Source organism: Salmo salar, chromosome ssa10 (genome assembly GCF_905237065.1).
Source record: "Salmo salar chromosome ssa10, Ssal_v3.1, whole genome shotgun sequence".
NCBI lineage: Eukaryota > Metazoa > Chordata > Actinopteri > Salmoniformes > Salmonidae > Salmo > Salmo salar.
This window is the reverse complement of record NC_059451.1, coordinates 3173956-3198175: the sequence shown is the minus strand read 5'-3', so window position 1 is coordinate 3198175 and position 24220 is coordinate 3173956. Positions and strand designations below refer to the sequence as shown.

The following is a 24220-nucleotide window of genomic DNA, read 5'->3' as shown; positions in this document are numbered from 1 at the left end:
TGATCAGAACACTGGGTTACCTTGCATCATATCTGGTGTCTGATCAGAACACTGGGTTACCTTGCATCATATCTGGTGTCTGATCAGAACACTGGGTTACCTTGCATCATATCTGGTCTGCCAGACTGGCAGGGGCGGAGACTGAGTTTTGGCAGTCTCCGATTGGCTCTCGTTGAACTTGGTGGCGTGCCAGGAGTGAGGCCTGCTTACGGATTCATTCCTCCTAAAGATATGAGTGAGTGAGAGAGATAAACACTAGATTAGACCAAGTGAGAGAGATAAGCACTAGATTAGACCTAGATTAGACCAAATTAACAGGCCTCCACATTACTGTGACTGGCTGATTGACAACACAACAGAGTTACAGTAACACAACACAGAGTTACAGTAACACAACAGAGTTACAGTAACACAACACAGTTACAGTAACACAACACAGAGTTACAGTAACACAACAGAGTTACAGTAACACAACACAACACAGTAACGCAACAGAGTTACAGTAACGCAACACAGAGTCACAGTTACACAACATAGAGTTACAGTTACAGTAACACAACATAGAGTTACAGTTACACAACACAGAGTTAGTTACACAACACAGAGTTACAGTTACACAACACAGAGTTACAGTAACACAACACAGAGTTACAGTAACACAACACAGAGTTACAGTAACACAACACAGAGTTACAGTAACACAACACAGAGTTACAGTTACACAACACAGAGTCACAGTTACACAACACAGAGTCACAGTTACACAACACAGAGTTACAGTTACACAACACAGAGTTACAGTAACACAACACAGAGTTACAGTAACACAACACAACACAGTAACGCAACAGAGTTACAGTAACGCAACACAGAGTTACAGTAACACAACACAGAGTCACAGTTACACAACAAGAGTTACAGTTACAGTAACACATCATAGAGTTACAGTTACACAACACAGAGTTACAGTTACACAACACAGAGTTACAGTTACACAACACAGAGTTACAGTAACACAACACAGAGTTACAGTAACACAACACAGAGTTACAGTAACACAACAAAGAGTTACAGTAACACAACACAGAGTTACAGTCACAACACAACACAGAGTTACAGTAACACAACACAGAGTCACAGTTACACAACACAGTAACACCACAGAGTTACAGTAACACAACAGAGTTACAGTAACACAACAGAGTTACAGTAACACAACAGAGTTACAGTAACAACACAGTACAAAGGCAACATGACACGTCTGAAAATCACACACACACGACACCATAATCACTACGGCCATGACGCCATAATCACTACGGCCATGACGCCATAATCACTACGGCCATAATCACTACGGCCATGACACCATGATCACTATGGCCATGATCACTACGGCCATGACACCATGATCACGACACCATAATCACTACGGCCATGATACCATGATCACTACGGCCATGATCACTACGGCCATGATCACTACGGCCATGATCACTACGGCCATGATCACTACGGCCATGACACCATGATCACTACAGCCATAATCACAACGGCCATAATCACTACGGCCATGACACCATGATCACTACGGCCATGACACCATGATCACTACGGCCATGATCACTACGGCCATGATCACTACGGCCATGATCACTACGGCCATGATCACTACGGCCATGACACCATGATCACTACGGCCATGATCACTACGGCCATGATCACTACGGCCATGATCACTACGGCCATGACGCCATGATCACTACGGCCATGACACCATGATCACTACGGCCATGACAACATGATTAAGGCACAAGAAATACAAAGTGTGTGGACACTGCACACCATATTCACAACTATGAAAACCGCAGAGAAAGTTCTGGCTCACAAACCTTGAACCTTGACTATCAAACAACGACCAGTCTTATGCAGTAAAACAAAAACATACCCTTTAAAACCGTTCATTCTGTGATGCATGTGATGAGGTCACACCACAACAGGCAGTAGTAACACCACAACAGGCAGTAGTAACACCACAACACCACAACAGGCAGTATTAACACCGCAACACCACAACAGGCAGTATTAACACCACAACAGGCAGTAGTAACACCGCAACACCACAACAGGCAGTAGTAACACCACAACACCACAACAGGCAGTAGTAACACCGCAACACCACAACAGGCAGTAGTAACACCACAACAGGCAGTAGTAACACCACAACAGGCAGTAGTAACACTACAACAGGCAGTAGTAACACCACAACACCACAACAGGCAGTAGTAACACCGCAACGGCAGTAGTAACACCGCAACAGGCAGTAGTAACACCGCAACACCACAACAGGCAGTAGTAACACCACAACAGGCAGCAGTAACACCACAACACCGCAACAGGCAGTAGTAACACCACAACAGGCAGTAGTAACACCACAACACCACAACAGGCAGTATTAACACCGCAACAGGCAGTAGTAACACCACAACAGGCAGTAGTAACACCGCAACACCAGTGTGGACACTGCACACCATATTCACAACTATGAAAACCGCAGAGAAAGTTCTGGCTCACAAACCTTGAACCTTGACTATCAAACAACGACCAGTCTTATGCAGTAAAACAAAAACATACCCTTTAAAACCGTTCATTCTGTGATGCATGTGATGAGGTCACACCACAACAGGCAGTAGTAACACCACAACAGGCAGTAGTAACACCGCAACAGGCAGTAGTAACACCGCAACAGGCAGTAGTAACACCGCAACAGGCAGTAGTAACACCGCAACAGGCAGTAGTAACACCGCAACAGGCAGTAGGAACACCGCAACAGGCAGTAGTAACACCGCAACAGGCAGTAGTAACACCCCAACAGGCAGTCAGTAGCAACACCCCAACAGGCAGTCAGTAGCAACACCGCAACAGGCAGTCAGTAGCAACACCGCAACAGGCAGTCAGTAGCAACACCGCAACAGGCAGTCAGTAGCAACACCGCAACAGGCAGTCAGTAGCAACACCGCAACAGGCAGTCAGTAGCAACACCGCAACAGGCAATAGCAACACCGCAACAGGCAATAGAAACACCGCAACAGGCAGTAGCAACACCGCAACAGGCAGTAGCAACACCGCAACAGGCAGTAGCAACACCGCAACAGGCAGTAGCAACACCGCAACAGGCAGTAGCAACACCGCAACAGGCAGTAGCAACACCGCAACAGGCATTAGTAACACCGCAACAGGCAGTAGTAACACCGCAACAGGCAGTAGTAACACCGCAACAGGCAGTAGTAACACCGCAACAGGCAGTAGCAACACCACAACAGGCAGTAGTAACACCACAATAGGCAGTAGTAACACCACAACAGGCAGTAGTAACACCACAACAGGCAGTAGTAACAACGCAACACCACAACAGGCAGTAGTAACACCACAACAGGCAGTATTTAACACCACAACAGGCAGTACTGACAACACAACAGGCAGTATTTAACAACACAACAGGCAGTAGTATTAAGACATAAGGGCAGTGTAGATGGGCTGATAATGTTTATGATAACCATGGAAACTCCTCAACATGAATGACAGGTCAAGGTCTTGATATTAATCTTACTTATAGTCTATAAATCTCATGATAAAAGCATTATCCATGACACTACTCGATGAAGGAAAGAAAATGGTCACTTATGAAACAAAATGGTGACTAATCACGGGAGATGCTGAACTAGGAAGGAACACTGATGGTTGGAATGATGATATTACCACACAGCAGAAGAATGGCATTATGGGTAGAGGTCTGGGTGGATGACGGCAAGCGGAGGAGGAAGAGGGATGGATGTTATTGGCTAACTAGCTAATGGAAGCATACCTCATGGAACTCCGTAATATCTTGTTGAGAAAGCTCCTGGCCACATGGACATCAGTCTCAGAGGGCATTTGTCCAGTAGCTACTAAATCCACCATTGTCATATTCCTGCCAACAGGGAAGGAGGAACACAGGCTGAAACGCTGAACCAGAGAGCGGACACGTAGGACTCCATTTTAACAAACCTAACAAACGGTCAACCTAAGCGCTGGAGGGACTAGGCACAATAACCGTATAATCGTGTAAACAACGATTATGGATTAAGACCGTCATGAAAATAAAAAAATGTTTTGTTTGTTCTTGTAGAACGAACAGCTGACTGAAGACGGGACGGCCTCCATTTCCGCGGTAACACTCTTTACAATGCGATTAAACTTTGTTCCTCCTTGCGTAAACAAACATGTTTTTGGATGTGTAGGCAACACCACCCTCCCTGCAGCAGCAGCACATGCAGTCAGGAAGAGAAGAGAAAATGTGCGTTGTGTCCCAAATTAAAAATGTTTTCTGTTGGGAGGGTCATTTGGCTGACCAATATCCCGCCATCCAGAATTCCATGACTGTCACATCCCTTTTGTGATAGCAACATCTTCCCCCTCAAAATCAGAACTCAACTCCAACTTTGGAGTGTGATAGAGATAGTATACAAGGAGTTTTACTATGACTGCTGCAGTGCATGGCCGGACTAATCAATTCTCGGTCCCTGGGAAAGAACTATTTAAGAGTGCCACTGCACTGCAGAGTGCCACTGCACTGCAGTGCTAGAAACGTCACTACAGACCCGGGTTCGATCCTCGGCTGTGTTGCAGTCGGCCGTGATCAGGAGACCAATGAAGCGTCTCACAAGGGGAGGGTTTGGCCGGCCAGAATGTCCTTGTCCCATCGCGCTCTAGCGACTCCTTGTGGCGGGTCGAGCGCATGCACGCTGACTCAGTCACCAGTTGTACAGTGTTTCCTCCGACACATTGGTGCGGCTGGCTTCCCGGGTTATGCGAGCAGTGTGTCAAGAAGCAGTGCGGCTTGGCAGGGTCGTGTTTCAGAGGAGGCATGTCTCTCGACCTTTGCCTCTCCCGAGTCTGTACGGGAGTTGCAGCAATGGGACAAGACTAACTACCAATTGGATACCACGAAATTGTGGAGAAAAAGGGGTAAAAGTTTTAAAGAACTGTGCAATTACATTAACTTCATCATTCATTCCAACCAGGAAGTGTGGAAATCTGAGGTTTGTAGTTTTTCAAGTGATTCCCTATCCAGTATACAGTGTCAATGGGGTCATTTTGCACTTCCTAAGGCTTCCACTAGATGTCAACAGTCTTTAGAACGTTGTTTCATGCTTCTACTGTGACTGGGGAGAGAATAAGAGCCATTGGAATCAGATGACTGAGAAAATGACATGAGCTCACGAGGCGCGCGCTGATGTGAGAGTTAGCTGTGTTCCTTTTCTTTTTTGAAGACAAAGGAATCGTCCGGTTGGAATATTATGGAAGATTTATGATAAAAACATCCTAAAGATTGATTCTATACATCGTTTGACATGTTTCTACAAACTGTAGTATAACTTTTTGGACTTCTCGTCTGGACTTAGTAAGCGTGTGCCTTGCATTTGGAATAGTGAACCTAACGCGCAAACGAAATGGAGGTATTTGGACATAAAGATGAACTTTATCGAACAAAATCAACATTTATTCTGGAACTGGGATTCCTGGGAGTGCATTCCGATGAAGATCATCAAAGGTAAGTGAATATTTATAATGTAATTTTTGTCATTTCTGTTGACTCCAAAATGGCGGGTATCTGTTTGGCTTGTTTTGATATCTGAGCGCTGTACTCAGATTATTAAAAGTTGCTTTCGCTGTGAAAATTTTTTCAAATCTGACACAGCGGTTGCATTAACCTGTTGGGGATAGGGGGCAGTATTTGCACGGCCGGATAAAAAAACGTACCCGATTTAATCTGGTTACTATTCCTGCCCAGTAACTAGAATATGCATATAATTGCTTGATTTGGATAGAAAACACCCTAAAGTTTCTAAAACTGTTTGAATAGTGTCTGAGTATAACAGAACTTATTTGGCAGGCCAAAACCTGAGAAGATTCCAAACAGGAAGCGCCCTCTCTGACTATTTCTTGGCCTTGATCATCTCTATCCAAAACAGGGGATCTCTGGCATAACGTTACATTTTCTAACGCTCCCATAGGCTCTCAGAAGGCACCAGAACGTTGAATGATGACTTTGCAGGCCATGGCTGAAAAACAGTAGCGCATTTGGATAGTGGTCGATCTGAGAACAATGAGACTGGGGCGCGCGTGCACGAGACTCCACTATGTTTACATTTTCAGTCTTTGAACGAAAACAGGGTTTCCCGGTCGGAATATTATCGCTTTTTTATGAGAAAAATCGCATAAAAATGGATTTTAAACAGCGTTTGACATGCTTCGAAGTACGGTAATGGAATATTTTGATTTTTTTTGTCACGAAACGCGCCGGGCGAGTCACCCTTCTTTACCCTTCGGATAGTGTCTTGAACGCACGAACAAAACGGCGCTATTTGGATATAACTATGGATTATTTTGAACCAAACCAACATTTGTTATTGAAGTAGAAGTCCTGGGAGTGCATTCTGACGAAGAACAGCAAAGGTAATCCAATTTTTCTTATAGTAAATCTGAGTTTGGTGAGTACCAAATTTGGTGGGTGTCAAAATAGCTAGCCTGTGATGGCCGGGCTATCTACTCAGAATATTGCAAAATGTGCTTTCACCGAAAAGCTATTTTAAAATCGGACATAGCGATTGCATAAAGGAGTTCTGTATCTATAATTCTTAAAATAATTATGTTTTTTGTGAACGTTTATCGTGAGTAATTTAGTAAATTCACTGGAAGTGTTCGGTGGGAATGCTAGTCACATGCTAATGTAAAAAGCTGGTTTTTGATATAAATATGAACTTGATTGAACAAAACATGCATGTATTGTATAACATAATGTCCTAGGAGTGTCATCTGATGAAGATCATCAAAGGTTAGTGCTGCATTTAGCTGTGGTTTTGTTTTTTGTGACATTATATGCTAGCTTGAAAAATGGGTGTCTGATTATTTCTGGCTGGGTACTCTGCTGACATAATCTAATGTTTTGCTTTCGTTGTAAAGCCTTTTTCAAATCGGACAGTGTGGTTAGATTAACGAGAGTCTTGTCTTTAAAATGGTGTAAAATAGTCATATGTTTGACAAATTGAAGTAATAGCATTTCTAAGGTATTTGAATATCGCGCCACGGGATTCCACTGGCTGTTGAGTAGGTGGGACGCAAGCGTCCCACCTAGCCCATAGAGGTTAAGGAGAAGTGTATCTATAATTCTTTGAATAACAGCTGAATATTTTATCAACGTTTATGATGAGTATTTCTGTAAATTGATGTGCTCATTCACCGGAAGTTTTGGGAGGCAAAACATTTCTGAACATTACACGCCAATGTAAAATGTTTTTTTTTGATATAAATATGATCTTTCTCGAGCAAAACATACATGTATTGTGTAACATGAAGTCCTATGAGTGCCATCTGATGAAGATCATCAAAGGTTAGTGATTCATTTTAGCTGTATTTCTGGTTTTTGTGACGCCTCTCCTTGCTTGGAAAATGGCTGTGTGGTTTTTCTTGTCTAGGTGCTGTCCTAACATAATCTGATGTTATGCTTTCGCCGTAAAGCCTTTTTGAAATCGGACAGTGTGGTTCGATTAACGAGAAGTGTATCTTTAAAATGGGATATAATAGTTGTATGTTTGAGAAATTTGAATAAGATTTTTGTTGTTTTGAATTTGCCGCCCTGCTATTTCACTGGCTGTTGAATAGTGTGTTCCGCATGTCCCAGAGAGTCCCACATGTCCCAGAGAGGTTAAAAAAAAAAAATTGGGGGGGAAAAGTGTATCATTGATGGAGTACTGTTTGCCCTGTTGTGCATCTAAGGGCATAGTAGATGAATAATATGACAACTTCTTCCATAGACCCATTGGCCAAATGTGTTGTTTGTGGCAATATTTATAAAATAAAAAATGTCTGGCCACGTACCCCCTGCAGATCCCAGTTTGGACCCCTGCAGATCCCAGTTTGGACCCCTGCAGGACCCAGTTTGGGAACCACTGATCTAGGTGACATCATGAATGGAAAACATAGAAAAACAAGTTATAACACGTAGGCTCAGATCATTACACCTGCCCATCTGTAAATAGCCCACCCACCTCTCATCCCCATATCGTTTTGTTGCTCCTTTGCTCACCAGTATCTCTACTTGCACATTCATCTTCTGCACATCTATCACTCCAGTGTTTAATTGCTAAATTGTAATTATTTCGCCACTATGGCCTATTTTATTGCCTTACCTCCCTAATCTTACTTCATTTGCACACACTGTATATTGACTTTTCTATTGTGTTATTGACTGTATGGTTGTTTATTCCATGTGTAACTCTGTGTTGTTGTTTGTGTCGCACTGCTTTGCTTTATCTTGGCCAGGTCGCAGTTGTAAATTAGAACTTGTTCTCAACTGGCCTACCTGGTTAAATAAAGGTAAAATTAAAACATTTTTAAAAACTGTTGACGTTGAGACTGGTGTTTTGCGGGTACTATTTAATGAAGCTGCCAGTTGAGGACTTGTGAGGCGTCTGTTTCTCCAACTAGACACTAATGTACTTGTCCTCTTGCTCAGTTGTGCACCGGGGCCTCCCACTCCTCTTTCTATTCTGGTTACCGCCAGTTTGCGCTGTTCTGTGAAGGGAGTAATACACAGCGTTGTACGAGATCTTCAGTTTCTTGGCAATTTCTCGCATGGAATAGCCTTCATTTCTCAGAACAAGAATAGACTGACAAGTTTCAGAAGAAAGTACTTTGTTTCTGGCCATTTTGAGCCTGTAATCAAACCCACAAATGCTGATGCTCCAGATACTCAACTAGTCTAAAGAAGGCCAGTTGTATTGCTTCTTTAATCAGAACAACAATTTTCAGCTGTGCTAATGATCAATTAGCCTTTTAAAATTATAAACTTGGATTAGCAAACACAACGTGCCATTGGAACACAGGAGTGATGGTTGCTGATAATGGGCCTCTGTACGCCTAAGTAGATATTCCATTAAAAATCAGACATTTCCAGACGTTTTTCATTTACAACATTAACAATGTCTACACCGTATTTCTGATCAATTTGATGTTATTTTAATGTACAATATTTTTTTTGCTTTTCTTTCAAAAACAAGGACATTTCTAAGTGTCCCCAAACTTTTGAACGGTAATTTACATCAATACAAAACACAATAAAATACTAAATTACAAAACATTATCATAAAAAACAAACAAACAATCTTCAAAGTCTAGTGGCATCCATCCTACTGCTCGCCAGACCGGGGACATTCTAGCCCCTGGAGGTTGTCAGGGAGACAGAGCTGGTCAAAACCCAACCAGGCAGAGAGTTCCCAGCATTCCCTGGTTTTAACAGAAACCTCTCTAAGGTGAAGGACAGTGAGTTGTAGGGGTGGATGAGGTCCAACTGGAAGGAGTAGAGAAATGTTCCAGTTTGATTTAAAACAACTTGGGTGCCAGGATAGCTGGAAATATGGTTGGCTTAGTCTGACCATCAAACCCACTCTGAGGGAGACAGTGATTGAGAGGAGCAGCAGGAGGCGAAATCACTTCATGTTGTCACTAAATATTTCTTATTGATCTGGATTTATCAGCACAGATTTTATATTTTCCATGTATCATTGTTCTGTAAACAAAGTAAACATCAAACTTACATGTATGATTCTTGATTAATTCATCATTAAAATAAAATCATAATGTTAATTAACAGTTGAAATTAAACACCACAGACCGTTTTAATCAGTTGCATTTGGACAAGTAAGATACAGAAGGAAACAGTTTCATTTCTGAACAGTCATTCAACTAACTACTATTGAACAGGAAAGTCTGCAGGTCAAATTCCCTCCAGTTCTGATATAACTGCTGCTATAGCAGCATCAAAAACATCCTCAAGAGCAGCCAATCATTATGATTTGCAACTTCAGCGCCCAGTACAGGCGCTTGAGGCTAACGACTTCAGCGCCCATGAGGCTAACGGCCAACACTACTCATCCATGAGGCTAACAGCTAATAGTCTAGCACAATTCAACTATGAGGCTAACACAACTCATCTATGAGGCTAACACTACTCATCTATGAGGCTAACACTACTCATCTATGAGGCTAACACTACTCATCTATGAGGCTAACACTACTCATCTATGAGGCTAACACTACTCATCTATGAGGCTAACACTACTCATCTATGAGGCTAACACTACTCATCTATGAGGCTAACACTACTCATCTATGAGGCTAAGACTACTCATCTATGAGGCTAACACTACTCATCTATGAGGCTAACACTACTCATCTATGAGGCTAAGACTACTCATCTATGAGGCTAAGACTACTCATCTATGAGGCTAAGACTACTCATCTATGAGGCTAAGACTACTCATCTATGAGGCTAAGACTACTCATCTATGATGCTAAGACTACTCATCTATGATGCTAAGACTACTCATCTATGATGCTAACAACTAACAGCCTAAAACTACTCATCTATGAGGCTAAGACTACTCATCTGAGGCTAACACTACTCATCTATGAGGCTAAGACTACTCATCTATGATGCTAACAGCTAACAGCCTAGAACTACTCATCTATGATGCTAACAGCTAACAGCCTATAACTACTCATCTTATGAGGCTAACAATTAACACTACTCACCTATGAGGCTAACCGCAAATAGCCTAGAACTACTCATCTATGAGGCTAACCACAAATAGCCTAGCACTATTCATCCATGAGGCTAACTCTACTCATCCATGAGGCTAACAGCCTAGCACTATTCATCCATGAGGCTAACAGCCTAGCACTATTCACCCGTGAGGCTAACAGCCTAGCACTATTCACCCGTGAGGCTAACAGCCTAGCACTATTCACCCGTGAGGCTAACAGCCTAGCATTATTCACCCATGAGCTACCTCCACTCACCCATGAGGCTAACAGCTACCTCCACTCACCCGTGAGGCTAACAGCCTAGCATTATTCACCCATGAGCTACCTCCACTCACCCATGAGGCTAACAGCTAACTCCACTCACCCATGAGGCTAACAGCTAACTCCACTCACCCATGAGGCTAAAAGCTAACTCCACTCACCCATGAGGCTAACAGCTAACTCCACTCACCCAAGAGGCTAACAGCTACCTCTACTCATCCATGAGGCTAACAGCTAGGGGGAAACTTCCAAAAGGACAACCATCTCTGCAGCACTCCACCAATCAGGCCTTTGTGGTAGAGTGGCCAGACGGACGCCACTCCTCAGTAAAAGGCACATGACAGCCCACTTGGAGTTTGCCAAAGGGCACCTAAAGAACTCTCAGACCATGAGAAATAAGATTCGCTGGTCTGATGAAACCAAGACTGAACTCTTAAACCAATTCGTAGAACGGTTTCATTTACTTTAAAAGTCTTCATATCTCAAAATCAATGTTGTGTGGTTAATTAAAATTATATCTAAATAAAAATGATACAATTCTAAAAGTAACTTCTATTGACATTGCCATGTATGTAAAAATTGTCTACATAAAGCCAACAAACAACAACAGTGCAGCCTGCAGGTAGAAAATATCCTGATAAAAATATATATCCTATAAATCACATTGGCTATGCATGGCCTGTCTGCAACGAACTGGAATCATTGTATCAACTATTAACCTGGTCCAGCCCCAAACTGGTGCTAACCAACTTGCAACATTGTATCAACTATTAACCTGGTCCAGCCCCAAACTGGTGCTAACCAACTTGCAACATTGTATCAACTATTAACCTGGTCCAGCCCCAAACTGGTGCTAACCAACTTGCAACATTGTATCAACTATTAACCTGGTCCAGCCCCAAACTGGTGCTAACCAACTTGCAACATTGTATCAACTATTAACCTGGTCCAGCCCCAAACTGGTGCTAACCAACTTGCAACATTGTATCAACTATTAACCTGGTCCAGCCCCAAACTGGTGCTAACCAACTTGCAACATTGTATCAACTATTAACCTGGTCCAGCCCCAAACTGGTGCTAACCAACTTGCAACATTGTATCAACTATTAACCTGGTCCAGCCCCAAACTGGTGCTAACCAACTTGCAACACTGTATCAACTATTAACCTGGTCCAGCCCCAAACTGGTGCTAACCAACTTGCAACATTGTATCAACTATTGATCAGACTGGTGTCTCGTGTACCAACATTTTTGTAAATATATTTGCCACTGCTCGACTAAAAATATATATATCTTACATGGTTCGACCAACAGCCTATCGACCAAACAATCGACCAGTCGACTAAATGCGGTCAGCCCTACTTTGAATTGCACTGAGTTAAATTCTACTTCCTTTCACTCAAACGCTACATCCTGTGGGTGTGGGAAATTCAACTTGAATTTCAACTCATGAGTTGAATGTGAGTCAATAACAACATTCTGAATTGAGCTGAACCCTGGCATACTCCATCCTGAATACGGGAATCTTCCAATCGGATTGCTGGAACACCGGGACATGTTGCAACCCTAGGTGGGGTCTTTCCCGCACCTGGCTGGGGGTGGCCTTAACCCGCACCTGGCTGGGGGTGGCCTTAACCCGCACCTGGCTGGGGGTGGCCTTAACCAAACCTGGCTGGGGGTGGCCTTAACCAAACCTGGCTGGGGGTGGCCCGGTCAGATACACTACTACATCAAAATGTAATTCTTTCCTCCCCCTCCTGTCTCTTCCTCCCCCTCCCCCTCTCATCTTAATCAGTACTGCTGGAAACTGTCAACAACCCTAAACTCTCAACTGCTGCTGCAATCTCACAGCACACAACCAGCCTGCTATCACAGCCCTGTAGCAGACAGAGCCCCAGCACAGAGCAGAGCCTCAGCCCTGTAGCAGAGCCTCAGCCCTGTAGCAGAGCCTCAGCACAGAGCAGAGTCACAGTCCTGTAGCAGAGCCTCAGCACAGAGCAGAGCCACAGCCCTGTAGCAGAGCCTCAGCCCTGTAGCAGAGCCCCAGCACAGAGCAGAGTCACAGCCCTGTAGCAGAGCCTCAGCCCTGTAGCAGAGCCTCAGCCCTGTAGCAGAGCCTCAGCCCTGTAGCAGAGCCTCAGCCCTGTAGCAGAGCCACAGCCCTGTAGCAGAGTCACAGCCCTGTAGCAGAGTCACAGCCCTGTAGCAGAGCCTCAGCCCTAGTCCAGACAGCCCTGTAGCAGAGCCTCAGCCCTAGTCCAGACAGCCCTGTAGCAGAGCCTCAGCCCTAGTCCAGACAGCCCTGTAGCAGAGCCTCAGCCCTAGTCCAGACAGCCCTGTAGCAGAGCCTCAGCCCTAGTCCAGACAGCCCTGTAGCAGAGCCTCAGCCCTAGTCCAGACAGCCCTGTAGCAGAGCCTCAGCCCTAGTACAGACAGCCCTGTAGCAGAGCCTCAACCCTAGCCCTAGTCCAGACAGCCCTGTAGCAGAGCCTCAGCCCTGTAGCAGAGCCTCAGCCCTGTAGCAGAGCCTCAGCACAGAGCAGAGTCACAGTCCTGTAGCAGAGCCTCAGCACAGAGCAGAGCCACAGCCCTGTAGCAGAGCCTCAGCCCTGTAGCAGAGCCCCAGCACAGAGCAGAGCCACAGCCCTGTAGCAGAGCCTCAGCCCTGTAGCAGAGCCTCAGCCCTGTAGCAGAGCCTCAGCCCTGTAGCAGAGCCACAGCCCTGTAGCAGAGCCTCAGCCCTAGTCCAGACAGCCCTGTAGCAGAGCCTCAGCCCTAGTCCAGACAGCCCTGTAGCAGAGCCTCAGCCCTAGTCCAGACAGCCCTGTAGCAGAGCCTCAGCCCTAGTCCAGACAGCCCTGTAGCAGAGCCTCAGCCCTAGTCCAGACAGCCCTGTAGCAGAGCCTCAGCCCTAGTACAGACAGCCCTGTAGCAGAGCCTCAACCCTAGCCCTAGTCCAGACAGCCCTGTAGCAGAGCCTCAGCCCTAGCCCAGACAGCCCTGTAGCAGAGCCTCAGCCCTAGCCCTAGTCCAGACAGCCCTGTAGCAGAGCCTCAGCCCTAGTCCAGACAGCCCTGTAGCAGAGCCTCAGCCCTAGTCCAGACAGCCCTGTAGCAGAGCCTCAGCCCTAGTCCAGACAGCCCTGTAGCAGAGCCTCAGCCCTAGTCCAGACAGCCCTGTAGCAGAGCCTCAGCCCTAGTCCAGACAGCCCTGTAGCAGAGCCTCAGCCCTAGTCCAGACAGCCCTATAGCAGAGCCTCAGCCCAGACAGCCCTGTAGCAGAGCCTCAGCCCTAGTCCAGACAGCCCTGTAGCAGAGCCTCAGCCCTAGTCCAGACAGCCCTGTAGCAGAGCCTCAGCCCTAGTCCAGACAGACTGACACTGTGCAGAGAAGATCAGCTCAGTGATAGCCCAGGGACCTCCATCTCATCTCTCCCCTGTAACCATAGGGACCGGTTACCTGGAGGGGCAGCCAGGGGGATAAGAACAGCCGTTATGTGTTGGGGTGTGTGTGGTTTCCTACCTCTTGACAACCAGATTGAGGGTCTTGTATGACCCCTTGACCAGACAGATGGCTTCCTGCCTGTAACCGCTCAGAGGAACCTGGTTGATGTTCACCATCTCGTCTCCAACCTGGAGGCTGACCGCTGCTGCCTTGCTGCCCTCCTCCACCTATACCAAACACAGCAGGGTTAGGGTTGACACGGCAGGGTTAGGGTTGACACGGCAGCTTTAGGGTTGACACGGCAGCTTTAGGGTTAACACGGCAGGGTTAGGGTTGACACGGCAGCTTTAGGGTTGACACGGCAGGGTTAGGGTTAACACGGCAGGGTTAGGGTTAACACGGCAGGTTAGGGTTAACACAGCAGGTTAGGGTTAACACGGCAGGTTAGGGTTAACACGGCAGGGTTAGGGTTAACACGGCGGGGTTAGGGTTAACACGGCAGGGTTAGGGTTAACACGGCAGGTTAGGGTTAACACGGCAGGGTTAGGGTTAACACGGCAGGTTAGGGTTAACACAGCAGGGTTAGGGTTAACACAGCAGGGTTAGGGTTAACACAGCAAGGTTAGGGTTAACACAGCAGGTTAGGGTTAACACAGCAGGTTAGGGTTAACACAGCAGGTTAGGGTTAACACAGCAGGGTTAGGGTTAACACAGCAGGTTAGGGTTAACACAGCAGGTTAGGGTTAACACAGCAGGGTTAGGGTTAACACAGCAGCTTTAAGGTTAGGGTTAACACAGCAGCTTTAAGGTTAGGGTTAACACAGCAGGGTTAGGGTTAACACAGCAGCTTTAAGGTTAGGGTTAACACAGCAGGGTTAGGGTTAACACAGCAGGGTTAGGGTTAACACAACAGGGTTAGGGTTAACACAGCAGGGTTAGGGTTAACACAGCAGGGTTAGGTTAACACATCAGGGTTAGGTTAACACATCAGGGTTAGGTTAACACAGCAGGTCAGGGTTAACACAGCAGGTCAGAGTTAACACAGCAGGGTTAGGGTTAACACAGCAGCTTTAAGGTTAGGGTTAACACAGCAGGGTTAGGGTTAACACAGCAGGTTAGGGATAACACAGCAGGTTAGGGATAACACAGCAGGTTAGGGATAACACAGCAGGTTAGGGTTAACACAGCAGGTTAGGGTTAACACAGCAGGTTAGGGATAACACAGCAGGTTAGGGATAACACAGCAGGGTTAGGGTTAACACAGCAGGTTAGGGTTAACACAGCAGGTTAGGGATAACACAGCAGGTTAGGGATAACACAGCAGGTTAGGGATAACACAGCAGGTTAGGGATAACACAGCAGGGTTAGGGTTAACACAGCAGGGTTAGGGTTAACACAGCAGGGTTAGGGTTAACACAGCAGGGTTAGGGTTAACACAGCAGGGTTAGGGTTAACACAGCAGGGTTAGGGTTAACACAGCAGGGTTAGGGTTAACACAGCAGGGTTAGGGTTAACACAGCAGGGTTAGGGTTAACACAGCAGGGTTAGGGTTAACACAGCAGCTTTAGCGTTAACACAGCAGCTTTAGGGTTAACACAGCAGGGTTAAGGTTAGGGTTAACACAGCAGGGTTAGGGTTAACACAGCAGGTTAGGGTTAACACAGCAGGTTAGGGTTAACACAGCAGCTTTAAGGTTAGGGTTAACACAGCAGGTTAGGGTTAACACGGCAGCTTTAAGGTTAGGATTAACACAGCAGGGTTAGGGTTAACACAGCAGGGTTAGGGTTAACACAGCAGGGTCAGGGTTAACACAGCAGGGTCAGGGTTAACACAGCAGGTCAGGGTTAACACAGCAGGTCAGGGTTAACACAGCAGGTCAGAGTTAACACAGCAGGTCAGGGTTAACACAGCAGGTCTGGTATTTATTGGGATCCATTATCCGCTGCAAAAGCATCAGCTACTCTTCCTGGGGTCCACATGAAACATGACATACTACACAAGGACTGAACTACGTAAATGTAAAAAAATATTAAGATATTTAAAACAAAACAAAATCACACTGTGTATGTACTGACATGTAGGCGATCTGTGTAATACATACGGGCAAATTACAATAGAACGTTGGAGTCTATATTTGAGTCCGTTTCATTTCCTCAACTTGCTATCTAGGGTTACAGCAGTTTAGTCTCCTCAACTTGCCATCTAGGGTTACAGCAGTTTAGTCTCCTCAACTTGCCATCTAGGGTTACAGCAGTTTAGTCTCCTCAACTTGCCATCTAGGGTTACAGCAGTTTAGTCTCCTCAACTTGCCATCTAGGGTTACAGCAGTTTAGTCTCCTCAACTTGCTATCTAGGGTTACAGCAGTTTAGTCTCCTCAACTTGCTATCTAGGGTTACAGCAGTTTAGTCTCCTCAACTCGCCATCTAGGGTTACAGCAGTTTAGTCTCCTCAACTCGCCATCTAGGGTTACAGCAGTTTAGTCTCCTCAACTTGCTCAATCACCACATTATTCAGTAATGGATCGAAATTAGGTTTAACGTTGAGCGAGTGATTTGTCCCAAATGATGCTTTTAGTTTGAGACATTTAGCATCAGTCTATTGTTAGTTACTAATTCTAGAACTGACTGTAGTTCTATGTTAAACCTATTGGTAGTTACCCATTCCAGAACTGACTGGAGCTCTAGCCTTCCCTGTGGCTCAGTTGGCAGAGCATGGTGTTTGCAACGCCAGGGTTGTGGGTTCGATTCCCACGGGGGGCCAGTACAAAAAAATATATATATAATAAGAAAAAAATGTAAAAAGAAAAGAATGTAAAAATATATAATACAAAAAAAAAGGTATGAAATGTATGCATTCACTACTGTAAGTCGCTCTGGATAAGAGCGTCTGCTAAATGACTAAAATGTTAATGTATGTTAAACCTATTGGTAGTTACCCATTCTATAACTGACTGCAGCTCTATGTTAAACCTATTGGTAGTTACCCATTCTATAACTGACTGCAGCGCTATGTTAAACCTATTGGTAGTTACCCATTCTAGAACTGACTGCAGCTCTATGTTAAACCTATTGGTAGTTACCCATTCTATAACTCACTGTAGCTCTATGTTAAACCTATTGCAAGTTACCCATTCTATAACTGACTGCAGCTCTGTGTTAACCTGTTAGGGCTAGGGGGCAGTATTGACATGGCCGGATAAAAAAACGTACCCGATTTAATCTGGTTACTACTCCTGCCCAGTAACTAGAATATGCATATAATTATTGGCTTTGGATAGAAAACACCCTAAAGTTTCTAAAACTGTTTGAATGGTGTCTGAGTATAACAGAACTCATATGGTAGGCCAAAACCTGAGAAGATTCCATGCAGGAAGTGGCCTGTCTGACAAGTTGTTGTTCATCTTGGCTCTTTTTATTGAAGACTGAGGATCTTTGCTATAACGTGACACTTCCTACGGCTCCCATAGGCTCTCAGAACCCGGGAAAAAGCTGAACGATATCGAGGCAGCCTCTGGCTGAAACACATTATCGCGTTTGGCAAGTGGCCGATCAGAGTACTATGGGCTTAGGCGCGTGCCCGAGTCGACCCCATGCTTTATTTTCTTTCGTCTGTTCACCTAAACGCAGATTCCCGGTCGGAATATTATCGCTTTTTTACGAGAAAAATGGCATAAAAATTGATTTTAAACAGCGGTTGACATGCTTCGAAGTACGGTAATGGAATATTTAGAATTGTTTTGTCACGAAATGCACCATGCTCGTCACCCTTATTTACCCTTTCGGATAGTGTCTTGAACGCACGAACAAAACGCCGCTATTTGGATATAACAATGGATTATTTGGGGCCAAACCAACATTTGTTATTGAAGTAGCAGTCCTGGGAGTGCATTCTGATGAAGAACAGCAAAGGTAGTAACATTTTTCTTATAGTAAATCTGACTTTGGTGAGTGCTAAACTTGCTGGGTGTCTAAATAGCTAGCCCTGTGATGCCGGGCTATCTACTGAGAATATTGCAAAATGTGCTTTCACCGAAAAGCTATTTTAAAATCGGACATATCGAGTGCATAGAGGAGTTCTGTATCTATAATTCTTAAAATAATTATGTTTTTTGTGAACGTTTATCGTGAGTAATTTAGTAAATTCACCGGCAGTGTTCGGTGGGAATGCTAGTCACATGCTAATGTAAAAAGCAGTTTTTTTATATAAATATGAACTTGATTGAACAAAACATGCATGTATTGTATAACAATGTCCTAGGGTTGTCATCTGATGAAGATCAAAGGTTAGTGCTGCATTTAGCTGTGGTTTTGGTTTATGTGACATTATATGCTAGCTTGAAAAATGGGTGTCTGATTATTTCTGGCTGGGTACTCTGCTGACATAATCTAATGTTTTGCTTTCGTTGTAAAGCCTTTTTGAAATCGGACAGTGTGGTAAGATTAACGAGAGTCTTGTCTTTAAAATGGTGTAAAATAGTCATATGTTTGAAAAATTGAAGTTTTTGCATTTTTGAGGTATTTGAATAACGCGCCACGGGATTACACTGGCTGTTGAGTAGGTGGGACGCAAGCGTCCCACCTAGCCCATAGAGGTTAAGTGTCTCAGTTATTTATTTTACTGTTGCAGCCGAAGTGTTTACTGTTGAGTCGTCAGCGTACATAGACACACAGGCTTTATTCAAGGTTATTAGTAAAAACAGAAAACAATAATGGCCCTAGCCAGCTTCCCTGTGATACACCAGACTCAACTGAATTTGCATTAGAGAGGCTTCCACTAAGGAAAACCCTCTGTTCTACTAGGTTCATCTCAAGCCATAATAAGGCAGAGAATGCAAATCCATAACACCTAAGTTTTTTTCAATTGATAAAAAAAAAAAAAATCCAAAAGTTTGCAAAAGTACTTGTAACAGGCTGATTGGTCAGCTGTTTGAACCATTAAAGGGTGCTCTGCTATTCTTGAGTAGCTTAATGACCTTTGCCTCCCTCCATGTCCGAGGGCACACACTGTCTTCCGGGCTTAAATTGAAGATGTGGCAAACAGGAGTCACAATCGGGTTAACTCAACAGGGTTAGGGCTAAAACCCCTGATTTAGGGTTAAAACAACATGGTTAGGGTTAACTCAACAGGGTTAGGGTTAACACAACAGGGTTAGGGCTAAAACCCCTGATTTAGGGTTAACACAACAGGGTTAGGGCTAAAACACCTGATTTAGGGTTAACACAACAGGGTTAGGGCTAAAACCCCTGATTTAGGGTTAACACAACAGGGTTAGGGCTAAAACACCTGATTTAGGGTTAAACCAACATGGTTAGGGTTAGGGCTAAAACAGAGTATTCATTGACGTTCCTTTCCATGTTCAATGGAAACATAACAATCCACATTGAAGCATTTCGATCTTTACTGAACAAAAATCTAAAACAACATGTAAAGTGTTGGTCCTGTTTCATGAGCAGAAATAAAATATCCCAGAAATGTTACATACGCACATCCCTGTTAGTGAGCATTTCTCCTTTGCCAGGATCATCCATCCACCTGACAGGTGTGGCATATCAAGAAGCTGATTAAACAGCATGATCATTACACAGGTGCACCTTGTTCGGGGGACAATAAAAGGCCACTAAAATGTGCAGTTCTGTCACACAACACAATGCTACAGACGTCTCAAGTTAAGGGAGAGTACAATTGGAATGCTGACTGTAGGAACGTCCACCAGAGCTGATGCCAGATAATTTAATGTTAATTTCTCTACCATAAGCCGCCTCCAAAGTCGTTTTAGAGAATTTGGCAGTACGTCCAAACAGCCTGCAGACCATGTGTAACCACGCCAACTCAGGACCTCGACATCCGGCTTCTTCACCTGCTAGATCATGAGACCAGCAACCCAGACAGCTGATTAAACTGTGGGTTTGCACAACCGAATAATTTCTGAACAAACTGTCAAAAACCGTCTCATGGAAGCTCATCTGCGTGCTTGTCATCCTCACTAGTTTTGACCTGACTGCAGTTCGTCATTAGTGGACAAATGCTCACCTTCGATGGCCACTGGTACGCTGGAGAACTGTGCTCTTCACAGATGAATCCCAGTTTCAACTGTACCGGGCAGATGGCAGACAGAATGTATGGTGTTGTGTGGGCGAGGGGTTTACTGATGTCAACGTTGTGAACAGAGTGCACCATGGTGGTGGTGGGGTTATGGTATGGGCAGGCATAAGCTACGGGCAACCAACACAAATGTATTTCATCGATTGCAATTGGAATGAACAGATACCGTGACGAGATCCTGAGGCCCATTGTCGTGCCATGCATCAGCCACCATCACCTCATGTTTCAGCATGATAATGCACGGTCCCATGTCGCAAGGATCTGTACACAATTCCTGGAAGCTGAAAATGTCCCAGTTCTTCCGTGGCCTGCATACTCACATGTCACCCATTGAGCATGTTTGGGATGCTCTGGATTGACAGCGTGTTCCAGTTCCCGCCAATATCCAGCAACTTCACACAGACATTGAAGAAGAGTAAGACAACATTCCACAATCAACAGCCTGATCAACTCAACGCAAAGGAGATGTGTTGCGCTGCATTAGGCAAATGGTGGTCACACCAGATACAGACTGGTTTTCTGATCCACACCTCTACCTTTTTTTAAGGTGTCTGTGACCAACAGATGCATATCTGGATTCCCATTCATGTGACATCTATAGATAAGGGCCTAATGAATGTATTTAAATTGACTGATTTCCTTAAATAAACTAACTCAGTAAACTCTTTGAAATTGCTGTATGTTGCATTCCTATTTTAGTTCAGTGTATTTACACTATAATAGATTATAAAGAGCATGAATTGATGTAAACATTTTTGGTAAGGGCTTCTCATTACCGTAATGCCCAATTCTCATTACCATATGGTTGTCTGTTATGGTAATTAGGTCAGTTAGGGTAATAATGAAAACTGTTTCTGATGCATGTACAATGTAACGTCATCACACTGTGGGTGCAACAGATAAGCCACGAACCAGACAACGGGGCCCCCGCGCCACTAACCAGACAACGGGGCCCCCGCGCCACTAACCAGACAACGGGGCCCCCGCGCCACTAACCAGACAACGGGGCCCCCGCGCCACTAACCAGACAACGGGGCCCCCGCGCCACTAACCAGACAACGGGGCCCCCGCGCCACTAACCAGACAACGGGGCTCCCGCGCCACTAACCAGACAACGGGGCTCCCACGCCACTAACCAGACAACAGGGCTCCCACACCACGAACCAGACAACAGGGCTCCCGCACCACTAACCAGATAAGTGCTAAACTTAAGTCGCATTACTTCTGCCTCACATACCAATTCATGTTGACCAGAAAAAGTGAATTATTCCTCAATATTCAAAAATAGAAGGCTGTGAAATCAGCTCTATCAGACACACGCTTCACCATCGCACAGCTTAAAGTGACGCCAGATAAGTGGTGAGACATCCAAGCCAGGGTATCAGCCTTAGACAGAAGTCATGACACATTAACTCCTGGCTCTGGACTCAGTCAGACAGCTCTGCTGGAGGTTAGCCTGGCTCAGAGTCCTGGACCCGTACAAATCAGCTGGGCTAGACAATCTGGACCCTTTCTTTCTAAAATGATCCGCCGCCATTGCTGCAACCCCTATTACTAGACTGTTCAACAGCTTTTTCGTATTGTCTGAGATTCCTAAAGATTGGAAAGCTGCCGCGGTCATCCCCCTCTTCAAAGGGGGAGACAGTCTAGACCCAAACTGTTATAGACCTATATCCATCCTGCACTGCCTTTCTAAAGTCTTTAAAAGCCAAGTTAACAAACAGATCACCGACCATTTCGAATCCCACCGTACCTTCTCCGCTATGCAATCCGGTTTCAGAGCTGGTCATGGATGCACCTCAGCCACGTTCAAGGTACTAAACGATATCATAACCGCCATCGATAAGAGACATTAGTGTGCAGCCGTATTCATCGACCTGGCCAAGGCTTTCGAATCTGTCAATCAACGCATTCTTATCGGCAGAGTCAACAGCCTTGGTTTCTCAAATGACTGCCTCGCCTGCTTCACCAACTACTTCTCAGACAGAGTTCAGTGTTTCAAATCGGAGGGCCTGTTGTCCGGACCTCTGGCAGTCTCTATGGCGGTACCACAGGGTTCAATTCTCAGGCCAACTCTTTTCTCTGTATATATCAACGATGTCGCTCTTGCTGCTGGTGATTCTCTGATCCACCTCTACGCAGACGACACCATTCTGTATACATCTGGCCCTTCTTTGGACACTGTGTTAACAAACCTCCAAACGAGCTTCAACGCCATACAACACTCCTTCCATGGCCTCCAACTGCTTTTAAATGCTAGTAAAACTAAGTGCATGCTCTTCAACCGATCGCTGCCTGCAACCGCCCGCCCGACTAGCATCACTACTCTGGATGGTTCTGACTTAGAATATGTGGACAACTACAAATACCTAGGTGTCTGGTTAGACTGAAAACTCTCCTTCCAGACTCACATTAAGCATCTCCAATCCAAAATAAAATCTAGAATCGGCTTCCTAATTAGCAACAAAGCATCCTTCATTCACACTGCCAAACATACCCTCGTAAAACTGACTATCCTACCGATCCTCGACTTCGGCGACGTCATTTACAAAATAGCCTCCAACACTCTACTCAGCAAACTGGATGCAGTCTATCACAGTGCCATCCATTTTGTCACCAAAGCCCCTTATACCACTGCAACCTGTATGCTCTCGTCGGCTGACTCTCGCTACATATTCGTCGCCAAACCCACTGGCTCTAGGTCATCTACAAGTCTCTGCTAGGTAAAGCCCCGCCTTATCTCAGCTCACTGGTTACCATAGCAGCACCCACCCGTAGCACGTGCTCCAGCAGGTATATTTCACTGGTCACCCCCAAAGCCAAAACCTCCTTTGGCCTCCTTTCCTTCCAGTTCTCTGCTGCCAATGACTGGAACGAACTGCAAAAATTGCTGAAGTTGGAGACTTAAATCTCCCTCACTAACTTTAAGCATCAGCTATCTGAGTAGCTTACCGATCGCTGCAGCTGTACACAGCCCATCTGTAAAGAGCCCATCCAACTACCTACCTCATATTGTTTTTGACTTTTTTGCACACCAGTATTTCTACTTGCAAATCTATCATTCCAGTGTTAATTTGCTAAATTGAAATTACTTCGCTACCATTGGCCTATTTATTGCCTTACCTCCTTACTTCATTTGCACACACTGTATATAGATGTTTCTATTTTGTTATTGACTGTATGTTTGTTTATTCCATGTGTAACTCTGTGTTGTTGTTTCTGTTGCACTGCTTTGCTTTATCTTGGCCAGGTCGCAGTTGTAAATGAGAACTTGTTCTCAACTGGCCTATTTGGTTAACCTCTATGGGCTAGGTGGGACGCTTGCGTCAACAGCCAGTGTAATCCCGTGGCGCGATATTCAAATACCTTAGAAATGCTATTACTTCAATTTCTCAAACATATGACTATTTTACACCATTTTAACCTCTTCGAGTTCGCCTAGGATAGGGGGCGCTACAGCGCGTTTTGGAAAAAAATTGTGCCCATTTTCAACGGCCTCCTACTCAAACTCAGAAGCTAGGATATGCATGTAATTAATATATGTGGATAGAAAACACCCTAAAGTTTCTAAAACTGTTTGAATGGTGTCTGAGTATAACAGAACTCATATGGCAGTCAAAACCCCGAGACCGATCGTAACAGGAACATCAACGTATTAAAGACATAACATTTAAAAATATATTCCGTTCCAAATATGCTGCTGTATTTGTTCATTTAGTCAGACGCCCTACTGGGGGTAGGCCTGGGGGGGTAGGCCTGGGTCCTG

General features: G+C 44.9%; 1 protein-coding gene across 6 annotated transcripts in view; it reads right to left on the bottom strand.

The window, feature by feature from the left end:
• The window catches only part of shroom2a (shroom family member 2a), a 141930-nt gene that overhangs the window by 99651 nt on the left and 18059 nt on the right, over positions 1-24220 (bottom strand). For 4 of the 6 annotated variants that reach the window (XM_045687237.1, XM_045687238.1, XM_045687240.1 and 1 more), the window contains 3 exons: positions 14430-14578; positions 3866-3970; positions 101-223 (listed from right to left, as the gene is read on the bottom strand). In XM_045687237.1, the coding sequence (XP_045543193.1) occupies positions 101-223; positions 3866-3970; positions 14430-14578 (377 nt within the window). Of the gene's footprint in view, positions 1-100; positions 224-3865; positions 3971-7920; positions 7997-14429; positions 14579-24220 lie in introns of those variants that run through there. The other 2 variants (XM_045687243.1, XM_045687241.1) reach the window with 2 other exon arrangements.